At 53.2% G+C, this 19,995-nt stretch overlaps 1 protein-coding gene across 10 annotated transcripts in view; it reads right to left on the bottom strand.

The window, feature by feature from the left end:
• Positions 1–8,843, bottom strand: part of CHAC1 (ChaC glutathione specific gamma-glutamylcyclotransferase 1) — an 88,979-nt gene extending 80,136 nt beyond the window's left edge. For 9 of the 10 annotated variants that reach the window (XM_082387274.1, XM_082387273.1, XM_082387276.1 and 6 more), the window contains exons 1-4: positions 8,278–8,843; positions 7,834–7,869; positions 7,366–7,399; positions 398–475 (exon numbers count right to left, since the gene is read on the bottom strand). In XM_082387274.1, coding sequence (XP_082243400.1) covers positions 398–475; positions 7,366–7,399; positions 7,834–7,869; positions 8,278–8,721 — 592 coding nt within the window. In that variant the 5' untranslated portion in view covers positions 8,722–8,843. Of the gene's footprint in view, positions 1–397; positions 476–6,292; positions 7,400–7,833; positions 7,870–8,277 lie in introns of those variants that run through there. The other variant, XM_082387270.1, reaches the window with a different exon arrangement.
• Positions 8,844–19,995: the final 11,152 nt, after the last annotated feature.

Below are 19,995 nucleotides of genomic sequence, written 5' to 3'. Positions count from 1 at the left end.
GGAACTGGATGGGAGCAGGTTTCTGGTGCAGCTCTTCATTTTACATTTGAGGAGACGGAGGCCCAAAGAGAAGAAAAGTGCCTTGTCTAAGACACAGGCTTAAAACAGGACTGGAACCTCTGGATCCCAGCCCAGTGCTCGTTCTTTGCATCTGAACAGCAGTTCAATGTCCTGACCAGGGCATGAAGCCCTCGCAGATTTGGAGTGGGGGTAGTCACGTAGGTCCGCCTCCTCCCCTCCCCTGCACCCCCCCAGCCCCACCCACCTCTGCTGCATAGTCCCTTTTGTGAGGAGAGAGCACAGAATGCCCTCCGCAGTCCCCATCCTCCCCTCGCCAGTGCCTGCTGCTTGCTGAGTGTGTGGGCTTTCGTTCAACAAACACAATGTGAGCACCTACTGTGTGAAGGCTCTGGGAAGCACCTCAAGGGCCCACAGTCCACTGGGGAGGCCAACAAGGAACACAGTGCCATCAGATCTGCAAGATAAAAAGCAGAGATGTCAGAGCTGCATAGCAGGGCCCCAAAGCCAGGCCTTGGTGGTCAGGTAGAGAAGGTTCAGGGAAGGCTTCCCGGAGGAGGGACATCTCAACTGAGCCCTTAAGTCTGAGTGATGAATTAGCCAGGCCAGAGCTGGCAGGGAAGAGGCTTTCAGGGTTGGGGAATGGAGGGTGCAAGACAAAGCAAGAAGGCACCCTGCACGTTGCAGGCATTTTGCAGGCTTCTGTCAGGTCCGTACAAGTAGCCTGTGAGCAGGAACTTGGTCTCCCTTCCTATGGAAACTTCCACGGGTGAGGACCTACTCCTGTGGATGGATGACTCGGGTACCCCACATGAGCAGCTTTCACCACCACGGACTCAGCACCCTCCCAGCCAGAGCCACCCTCCTGACCTGGTGTGGACATGACAGCCCCAGGAGGGGCTGTGCCTGGCAGGAGTCTTTGACTGCAGCAGGGGAGAAGCTGCAGGTGGGTACATTACTGTCCCCTTCTTCCCCCAGTCACCAGCACCCTCAGGTTGTTCCCAGGAGGGTCCAGCTCCCCTCCCGTGGGGACAGGGAGCACCACCCCATGAGACAGGCACAAACAGCCCTCCAACTTAGCGCCCAGAGCAGGGAGGACTAGCAAGGGCACGGACCCTGCCCCTGACAGGCCTGCCGAAGGGCGGCCCTTCCTCTGGTGTGTGTTTAGGGCCTGACCTCTCTCAGACCAACAGAGGGGCTGAGAGGGGGCAGCCCAGGGTGGGTCAGTACTGCCCCAGTCAGGCACGTGCTGGGTCTGCCCTCGCCCCCCCGGTGGCTCCCAGTCCCACATTCCTGGGCTGTGCACAGAAACATTCACTTTGAATATTAGCCCGAGGAGGCGGCTTGGCACTCTCCCTTGGTGATGACTGGTTTTCACGGGTCCTTTCCCTTCAAGGGGAAGCGTGACATTGCGTTCAGAAGGGGTGTCTCCTTAAACCCGGTTCCCCGTAGGTCCCCTGAGTTCCGGTGGGGCCCCAGAGCTGGGCTACATTCAGTTCCTGCCCTGGGGAAGGGGGGGGCGCGTGCTGAGCCTAGCGGGGACATATCTGCAAGCAGATCACGTCAATACAACGTGCTGGGCTCAAAACGGGGGTGGGGGGAGGGTTGTTGGGCACGAGGTGGGGCACCAGCCAGCCCCAGCCCAGGTCCACAGCAGCTTCTGCAGGCACAAGGCCGGCGCTGAGTTCAGAAGGATGTGAGAGGGTTGGGTAAAGTGGTTAGCATGGGGAAAAGAGTAGGAGCAAAGCCTTGGTGACCAAATATAGCCCCAGGTGGGAGGAGACAGCAGGAAGGCGGCGGGATGGAGGGGCGTGGCGGGGGGAGCGCGAGGCCGAGGCGGGAGGGGAGAGCAGGCCCTGGGGCCAGAGTTGGCATTTTACATTTTGTAGGAAATAAATATCCAGGAGGGCACCAAACTGGGGAAGGCGGATCACTTTGGAGGGCATGACTGTCGTCCAGGGAAAGAGGGCGAGCATCAGGGCGGGGGAGGTAGGACGGGACAGGGAGCCCTAAGGTCCGGTCAGACAGCGGAACGCCTGAAGGTTTGAGGAAGGAGACTGGGCCCACGTTTAAGGTTTGGTGAGGGGAGCGCTCACTCCGGGCTCTATCTTCCTGGGGGGCGGGAAGGACCGGGGAGTCGCCGAGCCGGAGGGGCGCCTGCGGGGCAGGGTCCCCGGATGAAGCGGGAGGGGCGGGCGCGGACGCGTGCGGTGCCCTCTCCTTCCAGGAGGGGTTGGGCCGGTGACGGGAGAGCAGCAAGGTGGCGGAGACTTAAGGGTGTGTCCGCTCTCCCTCACGGCCCAGGGAAATGCCCCGGACGGGCCTGAACCGGGAAGGGCAGGCCTGGCGGGACTCTCCAAGGGCACCCGGGAAGGGCAGAGGAAAGCGGCCTCCACGGGCCCCTGGGCAGGGGTTGAGGGTCCAGGAACAGGGCAAGGAGGGCAGAGGGCAGGTGTGGTCAGGGGCTTCGGTCAACCTCTTCTGACAGGCGCCAGGTAAAGCAATCCTGCTTGGGGACTTCCCTGGCCCTCTTCCCTGGCGGTCCAGTGGTTAAGACTCCACGCTTCTACCGCAGGGATCAGGGGTTCGATCCCTGGTCGGGGAATTGAGACCCCGCATGACGCATGGCACGGCCAAAAAAAAAACAAACAATCCTGCTCGGTCCCAGTTTCCACAGACACTATGCCATTTAAACACTCCAAACCTCGAGGCTTTTGAGAGTGAAAGTAATAATTACCTCAGGACAACAGGAGTAAACTAGGCCCGTCCTGGGCACAGTGGGATATATGGTCACCCTAGCTGTGGGGCAGGAGGCTGGCCCTCCTGCTTTGACCCTGGCCCTCAGGGACACTCTCCTTGTGACAGGCCCCCCCACCCCCAACCTGGCCCTGGAGCACCCTGACCCTCCTCAGAGCCAGGCCTGGGGAAAGACAAGGTCTCCCCCTTTTGAGGTCCATCTTCCCACACCCTTTGCTCCTCTGCCACCACTGTCTTCAGGGGAACGACAGCCCTCAGAGGAACGTGGTCCTTCCTGGAACCCAGTGGGGGGCAACCTGGAGAACCCCTAAGAGCCTGTCAGCCCTAGAAAGGTGCTCAGAGGCCGGAGTGGTGTTTGCCCACATGCCCCTGAACTGTTCGTGCCCCGTCTTGGCAAAACCCTGGGGTTCCCCAGTCTCCTCCCTCCTGCCTGTCCCCCGTTTTCAACTGGCTGCCAGGCGATGTCCCCACATTCCCTGCTCCGGCTTTTAGTTCATGCCTCCCCAGCACCTGCCCATCTTGCAGCCTTCCCCTGCCACCAGCACAAGCCTCCTTAAGCCCAGACCTGAACACAACACTTGTCTGCTTGACAAGCAGACAAAACAAAAAGAACAAAAACAAACAAAGACCCTTTTGTGGGAGGAAAAACACATGAAAAAATAAAAACATCACCACAGAACTCAACTTCCCTACAAGATAAAGTCTAACACTTCCTCCAAGAACTGACTCCAAGTGTACAATGGAGTATTCCAGAACTATATATTTGCAACAGAAGGAATGCAGAAACAGCTGAGAATCCAACTGCTTCTATTAAAGGCAGACATTAAAAATATAAAACAATGCCACTCCTTTCACTAAATTTGTTCTGGAAAATAGAATCATTTTTCCTTTAAAATATGTTAACATATAATGGATTTATTTTTTAAATTTAATTGATAAATATGTTTTAAACTTCTTAATTCCTAATACACTAAATGTTGTCAATTGCTATATCACACATCAACAAAAGCTCTTGGGGTCCTGAGACTCCTACGCCCTCCCCACAACTTCAGTTACCTCTTTGCTTCTCTCTCCTCTTAGCAGCCAACTTTCTTGAGAGCTACTTTCCTCCCACTAGCTTCTCAGCCCTACCTTGTGGTTTCCCACCACTGATCCTGAAATTGCTCTCACTGAGGCCACTGAGGACCGCCTGGCATTTCATCCAGTGGACACTCCTGTGTCCTCGTTTTCCTTAGCATCTCAGCAGCATGACCCTGGCTCATAGAAAACCACGCTCTCCTGATTCTCCTCCTGCCTCTCCAGCTGCTTGTTCCCAACTCTTCTTGCTTTGCTCACCCCACCAGGGCTGGGGGGCCTCAGGGTTGGACTGGGCCTCGTTCTCTTTTCTCTCCACTCCCAGGGCTTTGAGGACTGTCTTGATGGGTGTGCCTCCCAAATCTCTAACTCCAGCCCATAGTACTCTTCCGAGTCCCAGACCCACGTATCCAGCTGCTCCTGAACATCCATGTGGATGCCACCGCCCCACAGGCCCCCGCAGGGCAAACACTCTCACACAGGGCAGATCTCCACCCGCACCCTTTCCAACTCTGCCTCTGCACCAGGAGCCCTGGCCCTCTATCCTCTTCCTCACTCTCCTCATCAACCAGCCACAACCAATCCTGCCGACCTCACTCCCTAAATTGCTCTCAAATCCATCCTCCTGTCCATTCCCACTGCACCCCTCAGCTCAGGCCACCTTCCCTCTCCCTGGCCTTTGACACAGCAGCCAGTATTCCTTTTTAAGCAGTCTCTTCCCCACTCAGAATCCACAGGGGCCCCCAGCGACCCAGGAGGAGTGCCTCCTCCACAGCACAGCTCACCAGAGCAGCCAGCAGGCTGAGGTCCTGCCACCTGTCCCGCCCCATGTCCCCTTCCCCATGCCACTCTGTCCCAGCTGGTCTGACCTTGCACCCCGCCTCTGGTACAAGTTGTTCCGTGCCTCTGTTCACTAGAGACCTCCTCTCAGCCCCATCATTCCCTCCCCTGGAAAGCCTACGCTGACCTCCCTCAACCCCTCAGGGTCAAGAGCCCTTTCTAAGCTGAGTGCCCTATTCCCACCATGACACTTTTCATGCTGAATGGTCACGATTCAAAGTTCCTTGAGGAGGAGGATTTCTTCTCTGCTCTATCCCCAGTGCCTAGATCAGTGCCTGGCACGTAGCAGCAGCTTAGTAAATACCTGCTGAATGAATGGCTTGAAGTATGCGAGCCCATGTGCAGCTGGCAAGCAACCTTCCGAACCCCCAACGCCATTCATATAGAGCATGGCTCTGCTCTGAGCACCCAGACTGGCTGTCTGGCCCTACCCTGGCATAGGAGGCGGCTGTCCAGGGCTCCCTGCCACCCGCTGCCTCCTCCGGATGTGTTGTCCTGACCGAGCTCCCAGAGGAACCTGGCTGGACTCCACACTTCTCCCATCAATGGCCAAGACACGAGGCTGCCAACACATGGGCACCCTCCCCAGGCACAAGGGCCACCCAGCTTGGTCGGAGCTGACCCTGCTGGGGACACCCGGACCAAACCAGGGCACCAGCCACAACAAGAGGGGCAGCAACACATACCACACAGCGTCCCAGTGTAAACTGAGTCTCAGAGGCTGAATACTTTTCTGGAGGTCACTGGGCAAGTGAGGGATGGGCTGGATTGGAGCCAGGCTCTACTGCTGCAAAAGCCTTGCACCCATTCTGCAGGTCCAGGAGTAAAGGCTGAATCCACTGAGGGGCCACTCCCAGTTGAGGAGCCCAGGGCCAGACTGAGAACTTGGGGGCTGGGATTTGCACCTGCAGGGCCAGGGTGAGGGAAGAGTAGCCAGGGGCAGGCAGATGGTGAACAAGCAGCAGTCCAGAGGGTGCCCGGCAACTCATCCCATCATGGGCTTGAGTCCTGGTGGGTCAGGGTAACGGAGAAGGCACAGCCCACACCACAGGCCCAGGAGGCAAGAATGAGCACCCGGACCTCGGAAGTCAAAGGGCCACCAGGTCCTCCAGGCCTGCACTGTCAGCATGGTCTCACAAGTCGTCATCACCTTACCATTTAAGCTCCTTTAACCCACATGGCTCCTTTAGCAGGAAGCCAGAGGTCTAGCCTCACTGTCAGGAAGAGGCAGCTGCTGACCCCGCAACTGGAGGAAGACCTGGTCTGAACTGCAAGCCCGGCAGCCCCTTCAAGGCAGCTGGGAGGAGACACAGGGCACCAAGTCGGTGGCAAGGACTCCTCACAGGGCTGCCAAGTGGAGCTGCCCAGGCTGAATTTGCATGCCTCGGGGCGGGGGGCATTCTTTGTGTGCACTAAGATGTGAATCGTGATCACAGGAGCGATGTAACCTGGTAGTCCTGCCTGCTCAGCTGCCCCCTCTCTGGGACAGAGGCATGGGGATGAAGAGGGAGCCCTTTCCCCTCTTATGAGCCTTCCAGGGCTTCAGCACCTCACTCACCCCCAAACCCCCATCTGAAGAAAGAACCACATTCCGGCACAGCACTGATAATGAGATCAGTTTATGGGTTATAGTATGGGACAGACTGGGAAGGTGCCAGGGCCTATACCGATGAGCTTCCCAGAAACAGACCGACAGACAGGAGACAGACAGGACAGGGAAACAAAGCCAAATGGGTAAGAGGCCTAGGCCCAGCCTCAGCAGCTGTGTCTGGCTTCCAGATCCAGCTCTGCCCTGGGGACCTGGGGGATGAGCAGGGCTGGCAGGGGCCTCAGTTCTTGTAGGGCCCCCTCTCCTCACTCCCTCCTACCCTCACCAGCAAGCTGGGACCTTTGGCGGGTGTTGTTTCTGGGGCTAGGGAATGGTTGGTCTGGAGTGGGGGCCAGAGGGTCAAGGCTCTTGGAGGCTCCCTGGGGAGGTGGAGGCCTGGGTAGTATGGGGATAGCAGCAGCACTGGGGGGAATCTGGTCAGGCACCAGGCGCCTGGGGTGGGGCACCGCTCAGCAGGGCCCCTATAACTAGGGCAGGCCCCCCACCCTGCCCACCACACCAACATGGTGCAATAAATAAAGTTTCAAGTAGTAAGTCAGTGTCAGGTAGGAGATCTGGGGGCTGGCGGACAGGCAGGGGCTTAAAAGAGGCCCCTGTCGGCCCACCAAGTCTTCTCAGTGGGCTCCAGCTATTATCAAGTCTGTCTGTGTGCACTGGAGTGGGGACCTGGCCCCTGTGTCCATGTAGGGGCTCAGGCCCTCAGACCAGTGCCAAAGCCTGCTCAGTGGGGCAGAAGCAGGGCAGCATGGTGCCTACAGCATCCACGATGGCTGCTAGGTGCTCGTCCTGTGCCTGGGGCCCACAAAGCTGCATGAAGTCTGCCAGGCGCAGCAAGTACTCAAGGTTGTGGCCAGAGAAGCCTCGGCAGGCCAGGATCTGCGTAGCGATGGCCTCCTCAGGCGCAGGGCCCAGGTAACCAGGGTTCTGCGGGGTGGCCACGTAGGCCAATGCCTTGAGTGGTTGGTCAGGGGTATCTTGAGGGTAGAAGGTGACCTCCTTGGTATCATAGCTGCCAAGCACTGCCTCCCGCACATTCAGGTACTTCAGGGCCTCATTCACCTGCTCACCTTGCACCTGGTACGCCACACCCCAAGTGCAGCCCTAGGAGAAAACATGGGCACTGGGGTCAGTCACACAGCTCCTTCTGGTCCCACCCCAGTACTGTGTTTGTAAGGGAGGTGGGCAGAGCGCTGATGAGCCCTCTAGTAGCAATATATCAAGCCCTCATCCTCCCTTAACACGGGTTGGTAAGGTGGTCTAGCCCCAGAAAGAACAGAAATCCTACTCAGAGTATGGTCTGAGAAACAACGGCATCACCTGTAAGCTTGTTAAGAATGAGTTTCAGGCCACTCTAAATCTTATTAAAATCTGTATTTTAACAAGATCCTCAGGTGATTCTTATGAGAAGCACTTAGCTAGACCCACCCTTCCCCTCAGCCAGCGGGGCATCTAATCTATCCTGCAGCCAAGGATCCACAAGCTCTGTCTGTCTGCACCCCTCCATGCTGGGTCTCTTTCTTGACTCTGGCACTTACCTCACGATCTTCAAGGAGGGTCACCACACGACCAGGCTAGGGAGGGAAGAGAGATTTTGAAAAAAAACAAATTAGAAATGAGCTCTGCCATCATTGGTAGAGAAAACTCTTAGTAACCCTTCTGTCCCAGGCCTCAGAGAGCCCCACTCATCCAGGGGGATGATGCATAGATGTAACAGAAGTAGACACATGGCAGTGGCCCAGATTGATAATCAGAAATATTCATCAACACGGTGATCCACAGGATCAGCCTATAGCCATCACACAGTGACCCACTGGGCACACAAATTTAAGCCAAAATATGTAAGCAAGGTTTACACATTTCCCCCATCGCGACGGAGTCACCGTCTGCCCAGGTAGACCCTGACATTCCAGGGCACCAGCACGGTGCCCACTATCCTGTCCCCACCCCCGTCATTCACCCGGGCATGGGCAGATGCTCACCATCTTGTCGCTGCCCCGATGGAAGGTGTCTCCCTGCCAGAAGCGGCGGCTGTAGCCGCGCACGAAGCCCACACGGCTGTCGCTGTAGGTGAAGTCGGGCCTCCACACCAGGGAGCCGTACCCGAAAATCCACAACGCTTGGGGGTCGCAGTCGTCCTGGGGGGGCTGCGAGGGAGGCGGTGAGGCGGGCGGGGTGTTCTGAGCTGCAAACTCCTGCTTCATGGTGCCGGACACAGGGACGGGCCCGGGCGGCTTCCGGGGCTGGTCTCCGGCGCGGGCACGGAAGGACCACAGACGTACCCACCTGGCCTGGCACCGCTTGGCTGCTCCAGCTGCGCCGCCCGGTCCGAGGTCCCCTTTAAACCCTCCGGCCGGGAAGCCCCACCCACCGCGGCCAGCTGCCGCGGTTATTGGGGCGGGGCAAATTCCCTTTTGGCCAATCATCTTCGGATTTTGCTGCCCGGTTAACCGCGCCGCCGCCTGAATGGGTAACTGCGCGTCCTGCGCCGGGCCCAGCGCGCCCGCTGATTGGTTCGGCTCCACCTCTGTAGCAAACCTGGCAGGAGTGATGCAACGGCTGGGGAGGCTTCCCCAGCTCAGGCGTGCAGCAAGGACGCCTCAGATTGCGTCAGGCGGCCGGCAGTGGACACGGACGAGGGCACCGGTCGTCTCCCCATCAGCCCCTTTACGGCCTGGGCCCTTCAAGAACCATGGTTGGCGGGCCCCAGGAGGGTGTCTCTCAAGCAGTCCTGCCAGTGCACCTGGCCGAGTCACTGCCACCCCAGGCAGCACGGACTCTTTACCAGGTCCAGTGCAGGACACGTCCAGAAGGAGGGCTCTGGGCGGCGTAAATGCCCGTCTCTGGGGTTTCTCCTGGGAGCACATACTCTGGAGAAGCTGTCCGAGGCACCTCCGCCTTCCATACAGGTGCCTCACGCTGTTGGCGCGCGTGAGCAAATGGAGAAACTGAGTCACGGGGCTGACAAGGTGTTCTGCAGAAGCTGAGAGATTGAGTCAGACCGGGCGTTCAGAGCCTGCGGGTCACGTAAGGGCTACGCCCCAGGCCAGGTGTGGGACTGCCTGAGCCCAAATAGGCTCCAGGAAAAGCCGGTCAGAGCGCTTGGAACTGCCGTTGTCACTTTGGCAGTGGTGGCCCGACCTGCGGAGAGAAGCCATAAAGACCGGAAAGTCAGGTCAGTCCTGCCCCAAGGCGATGGGTTTAGTTCTGCCCGGACAGGAGAGTTTTGCAACAATGGTTGGGTTAATCTTAGGCACCGAGGTTCTGGGAGTGGAGGGCAAGGAGGGCCCTTACCGGCCTTCGCCCTTGGCTACTGGCTTCCCGACCCACAGAAGGTCCGCAGGTCGCCTGGGGTTGACCCCCTAAGCAGCGGCCAGGGGAAAGGGAAACAGAGGCAGCAGAAGGCTTGCACCTCGCAGAACTGGCTCCGAGGGACTGCTCCTGAGGTCAGGGGACTGCTGACGAGGAACAGGGAGAGCCCTCTGGCAGGGAAAAGGGGCAGTATTGCTTCTCATTCGATTCTAATTAGATATTTAAACTAAAAATTATCTGCACACTTAAAGTAATCATTCCAAAGGTGCCTAAGATATAATCTCCAGTAGGAATGCTTCACTATGTTGTGTATAGTATGAAGCTAGATCTTTAAAAACAAGTTATACATTAATATTAGTAAAAGAAATAATATGGAATAATATACATAAACTGTTAGCAGAGCCTGTCACCAGAGGAGGACTTTCCATATTAAATGTAAATATTTATGGAAAAGTTTGGGTTTTTTACAAGGAGCATGAATTACTTTTCCCACTGGAAAAAGTTACAGGCACATGGTTGTTTCTGGTTATTCCTTTCTCCTTCCCTCCATTCTCCATGTTCACTGTCCCCTCTTCTCCTCTCTCTATCCTGTCTCTTTTAGTCCACCTCCTCTGCTGCTTAGGGAAAATATCCCCCCTCCACCTACCACCTTTGATAGTGGGGTGGGAGGTGAGAAACTGGTACTAACACATTGCTGAAAGTATCTGAATTGGCACAAACAACCCTTTGAAAAAGCAGCTTGGTGATACAAATCAAGAATCATAAAATGTCCCTGCCCTTTGACCCAATACTTCCACTCCATGAAATTATTCAAAATATGGGAAAAGCCATATTCCTCAAGATTTTTCAATGTATTGTTACTTATTATAGCCAAAACAAAAGAAGAAAAGCTACTTAAATGTCCAAAAATAGCTAAATATTTAAGTAAATTATCCACATGGTGGAGAAGTACACACACACATGTATACACGACTTAAAAATCCTGCAATAAATGATTAGTTACATAAATTTGATATAGACATAAAATTAAATCTGTGCAGTCATTAGAAAAAATTATGTATGACTATACTTATTGACTTGGAAACCTATCTACGATGCATATATAATTAAATGAAAAACAGGTTATAAAATAACCTAAAATAACTTTTTAAACTTAAAAAGTATATATGTGTTTATTTCCAAAAAAAAAAAGAAATCTAGAAGAACACGTAAAAATGCTCAGTGATTATCTCTGAGTAGTAGGACTATTGAGACTTGCACTTTATTTTTAATACCAATTCAGACTGGGAATTTTTTAAGAGAACATAAACCACTTATATTTAGGAAAAACAGTTTAAAGTAAAAATCCATTAGGAAAACAATGTAGTGAACATGCTTATGATTGCATAGTAAGACAAACATGCAAAACAGGAACTATCACATGCACTATGATTAAAACGATTGGGATTTCCATGGTGGCACGGTAGTTAAGAATCCGCCTGCCAATGCAGGGGACATGAGTTCGAGCCCTGGTCTGGGAAGATCCCACAGGCCGTGGAGTAGCTGAGCCCATGCACCACAACTACTGAGCCTGCATTCTGGAGCCCGTGAGCCACAACTGCTGAGCCTGCGTGCCGCAACTACTGAAGCCCAAGCGCCTAGATCCTGTGCTCTGCGACGAGAGAAGCCACCGCAATGAGAAGCACGTGCACCGCAACAAAGAGTAGCCCCCACTCGCCGCAACTAGAGAAAAGACCTCGTGCAGTAACGAAGACCCAATGCAGCCATAAATAAATAAATAAATAAATTATTTTTTTTAAAAACGATTAAAACAACAAAAACAAGATTCATGAGGAAAAAGAGGGGGCATCATATACTAATGATAGATGGATTGGGGTATGGTGACTCTTCTGTATTTTGCAAGGCTTATGAAATGTAATTTTTAACAATAAAGTTACTTTTAAAGAGTAGTTAATAGTTCTTGGTGGCTCAGGAACAGATAGCATATCAGAATCACCTGGGCAACATCTTCAAAATGCCCATTCTCTGACTTCCTCCCAACTAGACCAAAGCCCCAGGTTTAAATAACTCCTTTGGTGAGGTCATCAGTAACCAGCTCTTGCTCCAGGCAGAGTTAGGCACTCCTTCCTGTGTGCTCCCAGACGGCTTACCTCACTTCTGTCCCTTCCACTTCATGCTTATAACAGAAACATTTATCGAGTGCTTACCATGAGCTAGGCAGTTTGCTAAGTGCTTTTACATCCATTCTAATTATAAACTTCTCTGCTGCTTTGTGAGGTAAATATCATTTCACAGATGAACAGACTGGAACAAAGGAAATTTAGGTAACCTGCCACAGTGACGCAGCAGCAAGTTGTATAGCCTGGGGCCCAAGGCAGGCAGTCCAACCCCAGAGCCTCCTTGTTACTGAGCATTTGACATCCTACCTCCCACGAACTTGAGAGCTCCCAGAGAGCAGACTTCATCTTTGAAGGCCCAGGGGAACCAACACAGTCCTGGCTCATGGAAGGTTCTCTGCAAAGGTAGGTAGAAGAAGTAAAACTCTTGGAAAAGGCCAGGGCACCCTGGGGTTCAGAGGAGGAGGAATCCTGCAAGACAAGGGCTCAACCTTGACCATCTCAAAGTAAGAATCTGCACAAAAGTTGGCCCTGAGGTCTCGGCCACCTTCCCAGGAACTTGTCTCACCTGTTCCCATTCCTTGCTTATCCTTGCCAACATCTATCTCCTTCCCTCCCAGTGGGACACTCCCAGGAAGTAAACCACCCACCTCAGCCAGTTCCTCTCCAACATCAGCAGCAACCATCCCATCTTTCCTCCTAAAATTCCCTCAGGGAGGGGCTGCAGATGTCATGCCCACAGAGGTACCAGCTCACAAGAGGTGATGAGAGAGTATCATTTCCACCTTGCAGAGTTGCACATGATTTGCACATGATGTACACATGGCGTCTTCCTTCTGTGAAACTTCCCCAAATTAATCTTTCCCATTGTTCCTTCAGGTAGTCACTTTTTTTCTTTTTTTATTTTTGGCTGTGTTGGGTCTTCGTTTCTGTGTGAGGGCTTTCTCTAGTTGTGGCAGGTGGGGGCCACTCTTCATCGCGGTGCGCGGGCCTCTCACTATCGGCCTCTCTTGTTGCGGAGCACAGGCTCCAGACGCGCAGGCTCAGTAGTTGTGGCTCATGGGCTTAGTTGCTCCGCGGCATGTGGGATCTTCCCAGACCAGGGCTCGAACCTGTGTCCCCTGCATTGGCAGGCAGATTCTCAACCACTGCGTCACCAGGGAAGCCCCAGGTGGTCACTTCTAACTTCCTTATGATCTGTTCCTCCTCCTCATTCCAGTCACTGTAATCAACTCCTTGTGTTAGTGGGCACCACTATCTGAAACAAGGGAAGGGTGCATTTTAGGAGCCAGGGGATCATGCGAATTTATTAAGCTAACTGATGAAGTTGCTTCATGAAGCTGCTGGTTCCAGAGGGATGAAAACCTTCTCAGACATGGGCTCTAAGCCCAGCTTGTCCAGATTTGAGCCTAGTTCCACCATATACCATCTGGGTGACCCCAGGCATCCTGTCTCTGGTCCTCAGTTTTCTTAACTGTCAAATTGGGAATAACAGTACCTACTTTGTAGGTTCTGATGAGGATTGACGGAAATAAAACCTTAGCCAGCACCTGGCTTGTGTGAGCACTCAATACATGTTGCTCCATATTATTTTTACTCCAAATTTTTCACTTTCCATTTTATCCAGGGTATAACCGTGGTCTATGGTGATATGGTGATTTATAATAAGTATATATTTGGGTTTTGTTATATCATTCTTAATAAGCAGGTAATCTAGTAGTAAACTGTGTTCCTGAGTTCTGTGATCCACTCTAGCAAATTAATCTAACCCAAAGAGAGGGTCATAGGAACCTGTGATCTACAGCCATTCAGTTAGAAAGACAGGTAACACCTGGACTTGCAATCGGCATCTGAAGTGGGGGCAGTCTTGTGGGATTGATCTGTGGGATCTGATGCTATCTCCAGGCAGATAGTGCCAGGCTTGAGTTAAATTGTAGGACACCCAGCTGGTGTTGCAGAAGTGCTTGCTGTGTGGAAAACCCCCAGGTCTGGTATCAGAAATGAAGTAGTGCTGGTAGGGGATTGAGAGTGGAGGAGATGCACAGAAGAGCATGTTTTCCTTTGCCCGACCTCTCGGTCTGACACAGCTCAGAAGAACTGAGTGGGTCAGGAAAGCGACCAGGGTAAGTTTTTTTTTTTTTTTTAGTATTAAACATTTTATTCAATTTCTTTTTTTAAATATTTATTTATTTATTTTCGGCTGCATTGGGTCTCAGTCGCAGCACGCGGGCTTCTCTCTAGTTGTGGCTTGAGTGCTCAATAGTTGCTGCATATGGGCTCAGTTGCCCGGCAGCATGTGGGATCTTAGTTCCCGGACCAGGGATCGAACTCGCGTCCCCTGCATTGGAAGGCGGATTCTTAACCACTAGACCACCAGGGAAGTCCCCCAGGGTAAGTATTTTTGATTCAGTGGTGGAAACCTCCAGCTCTCTCACCCTCCATTCTTACCATACAATTCACAGATTGTACCAGCAAATAGGATGTTAAATGAGAGTTTTTAAAAGGCAGAATAGGTGATAGTGTGCCCCGAGCACACTATTTTTTTAATTGAAGTATAGTTAATTTGCAATACTGTATTAGTTTCAGGCGTACAACAAAGTGATTCAGTTTTATTTATGTGTGTGTGTATATATATATATATATATATATATATATATATATATATATATCAGATTATTTTCCATTATAGGTTATTACAAGATACTGAATATAGTTCCTTGTGCTATACAGTAAATCCTTGTTGGTTACCTATTTTATGTATAGTAGTTTGTATCTTTTAATCCCATACTCCTAATTTCTCTTCTTTCCCCTTAGGGAACCATAAGTTTGCTTTCTATGTCTGTGAGTCTGTTTCTGTTTTGTATATAGATTCATTTATATTATTTTTTATATTCCACATATAAGTGATATCATATAATATGTCTTTCTCTATCTGAATTACTTACTTTCTCTATCTGACTTACTTATAATCTCTAGGTCCATCCATGTTGCTGCAAATGGCAATATTTTATTCTCTTTATGGCTGTTATGCCATTGTGTTATATATATGTTTATAGCTCACATCTTCTTAAACCAGTTGTCTGTTGATGGGCACTTGGGTTGTTTCCATGTCTTAGCTATTATAAATAGAGCTGCTATGAACATTGGAGTGCATGTATCCTTTCGAATTACAGTTTTCGTTTTTTCCGGATATATGCCCAGGAGTGGGATTGCTGGATCATATGGTAGCTCTATTTTTAGTTTTTTAAGGAACTTCCATACTGTTTTCCGTAGTGGCTGCACCAATTTACATTGCCACCCACAGTGTAGGAGGGTTTCCTTTACTCCACACCCTCTCCAGCATTTATTTGTAGACTTTTTGATGATGGCCATTCTGACCAGTGTGAGGTGATACCTCATTGTGGTTTTGATTTGCATTTCTCTAATAATTAGAGACGTTGAGCATCTTTTCATGTGCTTGTTGGCCATCTGTATATCTTCTTTGGAAAAATGTCTATTTAGGTCTTCTGCCCATTTATTGTTTGGGTCGTTTGTTTTCTTGATATTGTGTTATATGAGCTGTTTGTATATTTTGGATATTAACCCTTTGTCAGTTGCACTGTTTGCAAATATTTTCTCCCATTCCATAGGTTGTCTTTTTGTTTTGTTGATGGTTTCCTTTGCTGTGCAAAAGCTTTTTATAAATTTTTTTTTTGGCTGTGTTGGGTCTTCGTTGCTGCGCGCAGGCTTTCTCTAGTTGCGGTGAGCAGGGGCTACTCTTCATTGCAGTGTGTGGGCTTCTCATTGTGGTGGCTTCTCTTGTTGTGGAGCACGGGCTCTAAGCTCATGGGCTTCAGTAGTTGTGGCATGTGGGCTTCAGTAGTTGTGGTTCACGGGCTCTAGAACGCAGGCTCAGTAGTTGTGGAGCACGGGCTTAGTTGTTCCGTGGCATGTGGGATCTTCCCAGACCAGGGCTCGAACCCGTATCCCCTGCGTTGGCAGGCGGATTCTTAACCACTGCACCACCAGGGAAGTCCAATTCCTAGGTATTTTTTTGACACAATTTTAAAGAGGATTTTTTTTTTAACTTTCCCTTTCTGATATTTCATTGTTAGTGTAAAGAAATCCAAGCACACTATTAATAGAATAGTTGCTTGAGCGAAGAGAGGGATTTTCTTTGTGTGCTTGGGGGGTTGCTAAAATAAACAAACAAATAAATAAAACAATCCCCATCTATGAGGGGCTATATCTCCTGCAAACCACTGAGAAATAAATGTATCCTCAGGTCCTTGGCCCATGTGCAAAAGGGACATAGGTCTCACCAATTCTCTGGCAAAAGTATGGGAAGGAGTAGCTGAATGCCTTGATACAGTCCACCTCAGAAGAGGGAGAGAAGAGAAGACAGCTGCTCTGCTGGTTATACCAACTGAATCCAGAGCCAAGGGGGGGAAGACTACTTGGTCCCCTGCCCACAAAAGCAGGGACTGTAAGGGTTCACTCACGTCCTGGCAGAGGGGTGCGTGGGATAGTGGGAAAATCTGGCTCCTTGCCCATTTCTAGTTGCCAAGGAGGGAGGAAGACACAGCTGATAGGGCGCCCTGACCTCAGGCCTGGTCCTGGAAGGTGAGGGGCCAGGGCTCCAACAGAGCATTGGAATGGTGGGGCCCCTCTCCCAATTCCAGGGAGAAAGAAAGGTGTAGTCTGTGGGGGCAGGAAGGGGCTGGCTCAGGGCTGAGAACTGCAGTGGGGAGCACTTCCGTGGAGTGACAGGGCTGCACAGAGGGGAGACCCATGGAGTCAAAGTCGAACATCAGACCCCACAGAAATGCTGGAGTGTAGTAGGACCTGGCTTTAGAAGAGAAACTAGAGAAACAGCCCATGTGGAGAAGTATGACTGCACAAAATGGGCCTGACTGTGGAGGCAGACTCTGAGAGCCAAGGCGGTAAAGCCCCTTAAATGACAGCAGCTAGGACACCATCCCCAGGGGCCTACTGCAAATGGGCAGATCCCAGAACCTTTTAGATCTCTTTTATCAGAGAGTTAGAAGAGGACGCCCTGAGTGAAGGGAGTCACTGGTGGAGGTGAAACTGAACAGTCCAGGCATAGTAGGACGGGCCTGGCCCAGACATCTGCCCCTGTGGGAAAGGGAAAACAATCCTCCGACAGGTGCAGTGGCATGCACCTGTCTGCCTACCGCCAGGACCTTCTTTGCCTCCAACCTGAGTCAGGAGGAGGGATCACTGGAGATAGACAGCTGGACATGCCTGGCAGGGCTTTGGCTCTGCCCTGCAGGGGGTGCCATGACACAGGACAGCCTTGGGCCCAGAGCCGACCTGTTGCTAAATCCAGACTCCTGAGATGCTAGTTACCCTGTGTCTGACCGTAGCCGCAGCTGGCTTTTTTTGGACCCTGTGTCATGGCCTGAGAGGGTCTTTGGGGATGAAGGGAACGTGCTGAGCCCACTAGGGCCAAAAGCCACTTGTGGCGGATCTCCAAGGGGACGGGGACTCTTGAGGACTTGGGGTCCTGCTGTCACTTCCCACAGCCTGGGTCCCCCTTCCACTACTCCCCACATCAGAGGAGGTTGACCTAGACTAGTGGTGCTCCTTAATGACAGGGACACAAAGAGAAGAAATGGTGGAGGCAAGCCGGCATCTCAGCTGCCTTCTAGGTTCTAGGGCTACTGCTGGGACTATCCAGCCAGACTCCAAGCTCCTCTCTAGCCCACCCCCATCCTGTGAGCTGGATTGTGAAAGCTCCCGAAAGTGGTTTGCTGGCATAAATTTAAGGATTAAACAACCTGTGGGGGGGGACTCGTTGCTCACAAATAGTTTTTCATACACTAACTCATTTCAACCTCATAGTAATGTGCAAGAAGTATTATGATCCTCTGAGAGGTTAAAGATAATTAACTAGACGGCCAGCTTCCTTGGGCAGAGACCATGTTTCATCGCCTATGCCTGACATATAAAAGGTGCTCAATCAGTGTGGAAGGAATGAAGAAATGGATGAACTTGTCCCAGGTCACCTGGCAATGAGAGGTGGTGCTGGAAGGGAGCTTCAGCCTCCCAACTCAAACCCGGTGCCCTTTCCAGCCCGTCCCCGTTCCCTTCCATTCAAGGTGCGGTCTGGGATGGGAGGGCGCAGAGGACCGCAAGGTGAGGAGGGCGCTGGCTGCACGGACAGCTCAGAGTTTGGTAATGGGCCGCTTCTCCGGACACCCTCTAACATATTTAGGGGAAAGCATCGCTCTGAGCTTTCTCCAGTTTACTCCCTCTACTTGGGGGACCGGGGGCCGGAGAGAGCTCTGCGCGACAAAGACTATCACTGAACTCGCGTCCGGCTGCTCCCTCTCCGGATCGTCCCGGTGCCCCCAGGGCCAAGAAGGGCTGACCCCGTGCCTTGCGGGGTGACGGCGGCCCCTGTCCGAGAGCAGCCCCGCGGCCGCGCAGCGCCCCCTGGTGCTGGGCAACGGGGCCCGGGCGGTCCCGCCCGCTGGCCCGCCAGCGACGCCGGCTTCCCGCGGCCGCGGCCCGGCGCGGGCTCCCAGGCCGGGGGCGGGATTCGGGGCTGCAGGAGGCGGAGCCGAGCGGGCGCGGAGTCTCCGAGAAACTCGCGGCCTTCGGCGGCTTCCCGGCCCGGGAAGTGAGCCGGGGTCGGGAGGCCGCAAACAGGAAGTCGGGCTGTAACAAAGAGCTCGGGGGGGCGGGGAGCCGCGGGACCTCCGGGGCGCCCGGGGCGACGGCAGGTGGAGGGCTGACCGGGGCCAGCGCGTCGCACCTGCCTCTTCCGCCGCCGCTGGGGGTTCCAGGCCCGCCGGGATCCGGCTGTGCCGTGCGCCCTGGGCGCGAGGGAGGGCGCGGCCGCTTGAGGGAGGCCACTGGGACCTCCCAGGCGCATCCTCTCCCCGGGAAGGGACACTCACAGTTCCCTGAGTGAATCACTTCCATCCCTTCCCGGAATGCGGCGGGCCACGTGGGGTGGAGGGCTGGGTCGCCATCCTGCGGACCCGCGGGGAGAGGCGGGGAAAGCGGCAGGGAGGGGAGAGCCCTGTGGGTCCCCGTGAGAGGTGGAGCGTCTGCGCCGACCTGAGTTTAATGACCTAGTGGCCTTATCTAGCCCGGGATGGGGGGAGGTAGGAACCACTGTCCTTTTTTTTCTATCCCCTGACCAGTCTGGCCGTGAGGCAGGAGAGGGACCCCTAGCTGAGCCAGCAGCATAAAGGCATTCTTCACAGCCTCTCCCTGCCTCACGCCCCACGATGATATCCAGGTGGTTACCAGCCAGTGGGCTCTGGAAAAGCAGCTGTCCTCAGAGCTGGCGGTCACCGTGGGGTCAGACTTGTCCTTTAGACAGGGCACTGCTTCCAGGCTAAGGAACTGCTATGCTCTGAATTCTCTTATGAAATACCAGTGCAGATTAAACATGTGTATTTGCTAAGCCAGGGAGAGCACTTCACAGTGAGTCTAGAGCTATCATCTGGCCTTGTTTCTGCCAAGCCTAGGACCTCTCCTGTACACCTGAACACTCTATCAGGAAAGTCTTGGGTACCTTACCTATGAGAAGGGGCTGGACCCTCAGGGAGTGACCTGGAAATCCTGGAGAGAGAAGGGCTTCCACTGTGGCCTGTTCACACCCCAAGTGCCTGGCCCAGCTTTTGCCATGTCACTAGAGGTGGAACCTGGTGCAAGCTACAGGTTGGAGCTGCCCAGACCAAGTCCATGAAGGGATCCCCTCTTTTCCCAGACAGCTGGCGTGGTATCAGAGCCGGTGAGTGGGTTTAGCCAGCCAGCTCCCCTCCAGGGCTCTCTTCTCTGAGGAGCTGGCAGCCCGTGCAGCCCAGCACAGCCTGGTGGTGGTGTGGACGTGCAGGCCCGCGGGTGTCCTACCTGTCCCCCACATGGGAGCCTCGTCATCTCGCCTTCGTGTCCCAGCCCAGTTTCCCCCGCCCCCCAGGGCCCGGGAGCTGCTTTCCTGTTTCATTTTGGGCAGGAAGAGTGAGGTCGTGTTGTTCTTCCCCCTGCTGCCGGCTCAGGCTGTGGGAACGGTTCCCTGAATGCTTTCCTGTTTGATACCCTGTGTGTGCAGTGAGGGGAACAGGGAGCAATGGGTGAGGCGTGGAACGTGTGCACTTGGGTGAGTGTGGATGACCCTAGGTCTCTTGCTCCCTTGTCTCTGGCATAAGCACCCAGATTAGGGGCGGGCATGCTCTATGTGTCAGGGAGAAAGGAAAAGGGAGGCAAGTAGCACTGCATATACTTGGACTCCACTGGGGGCATCTGCTGGGTCTA

The sequence above is a fragment of the Balaenoptera borealis genome, assembly GCF_965194805.1.
Source record: "Balaenoptera borealis genome assembly, chromosome: 3".
Lineage (NCBI taxonomy): Eukaryota > Metazoa > Chordata > Mammalia > Artiodactyla > Balaenopteridae > Balaenoptera > Balaenoptera borealis.
The sequence above is the reverse complement of the archived record's forward strand: the minus strand, read 5'-3'. Positions and strand labels throughout refer to the sequence as shown.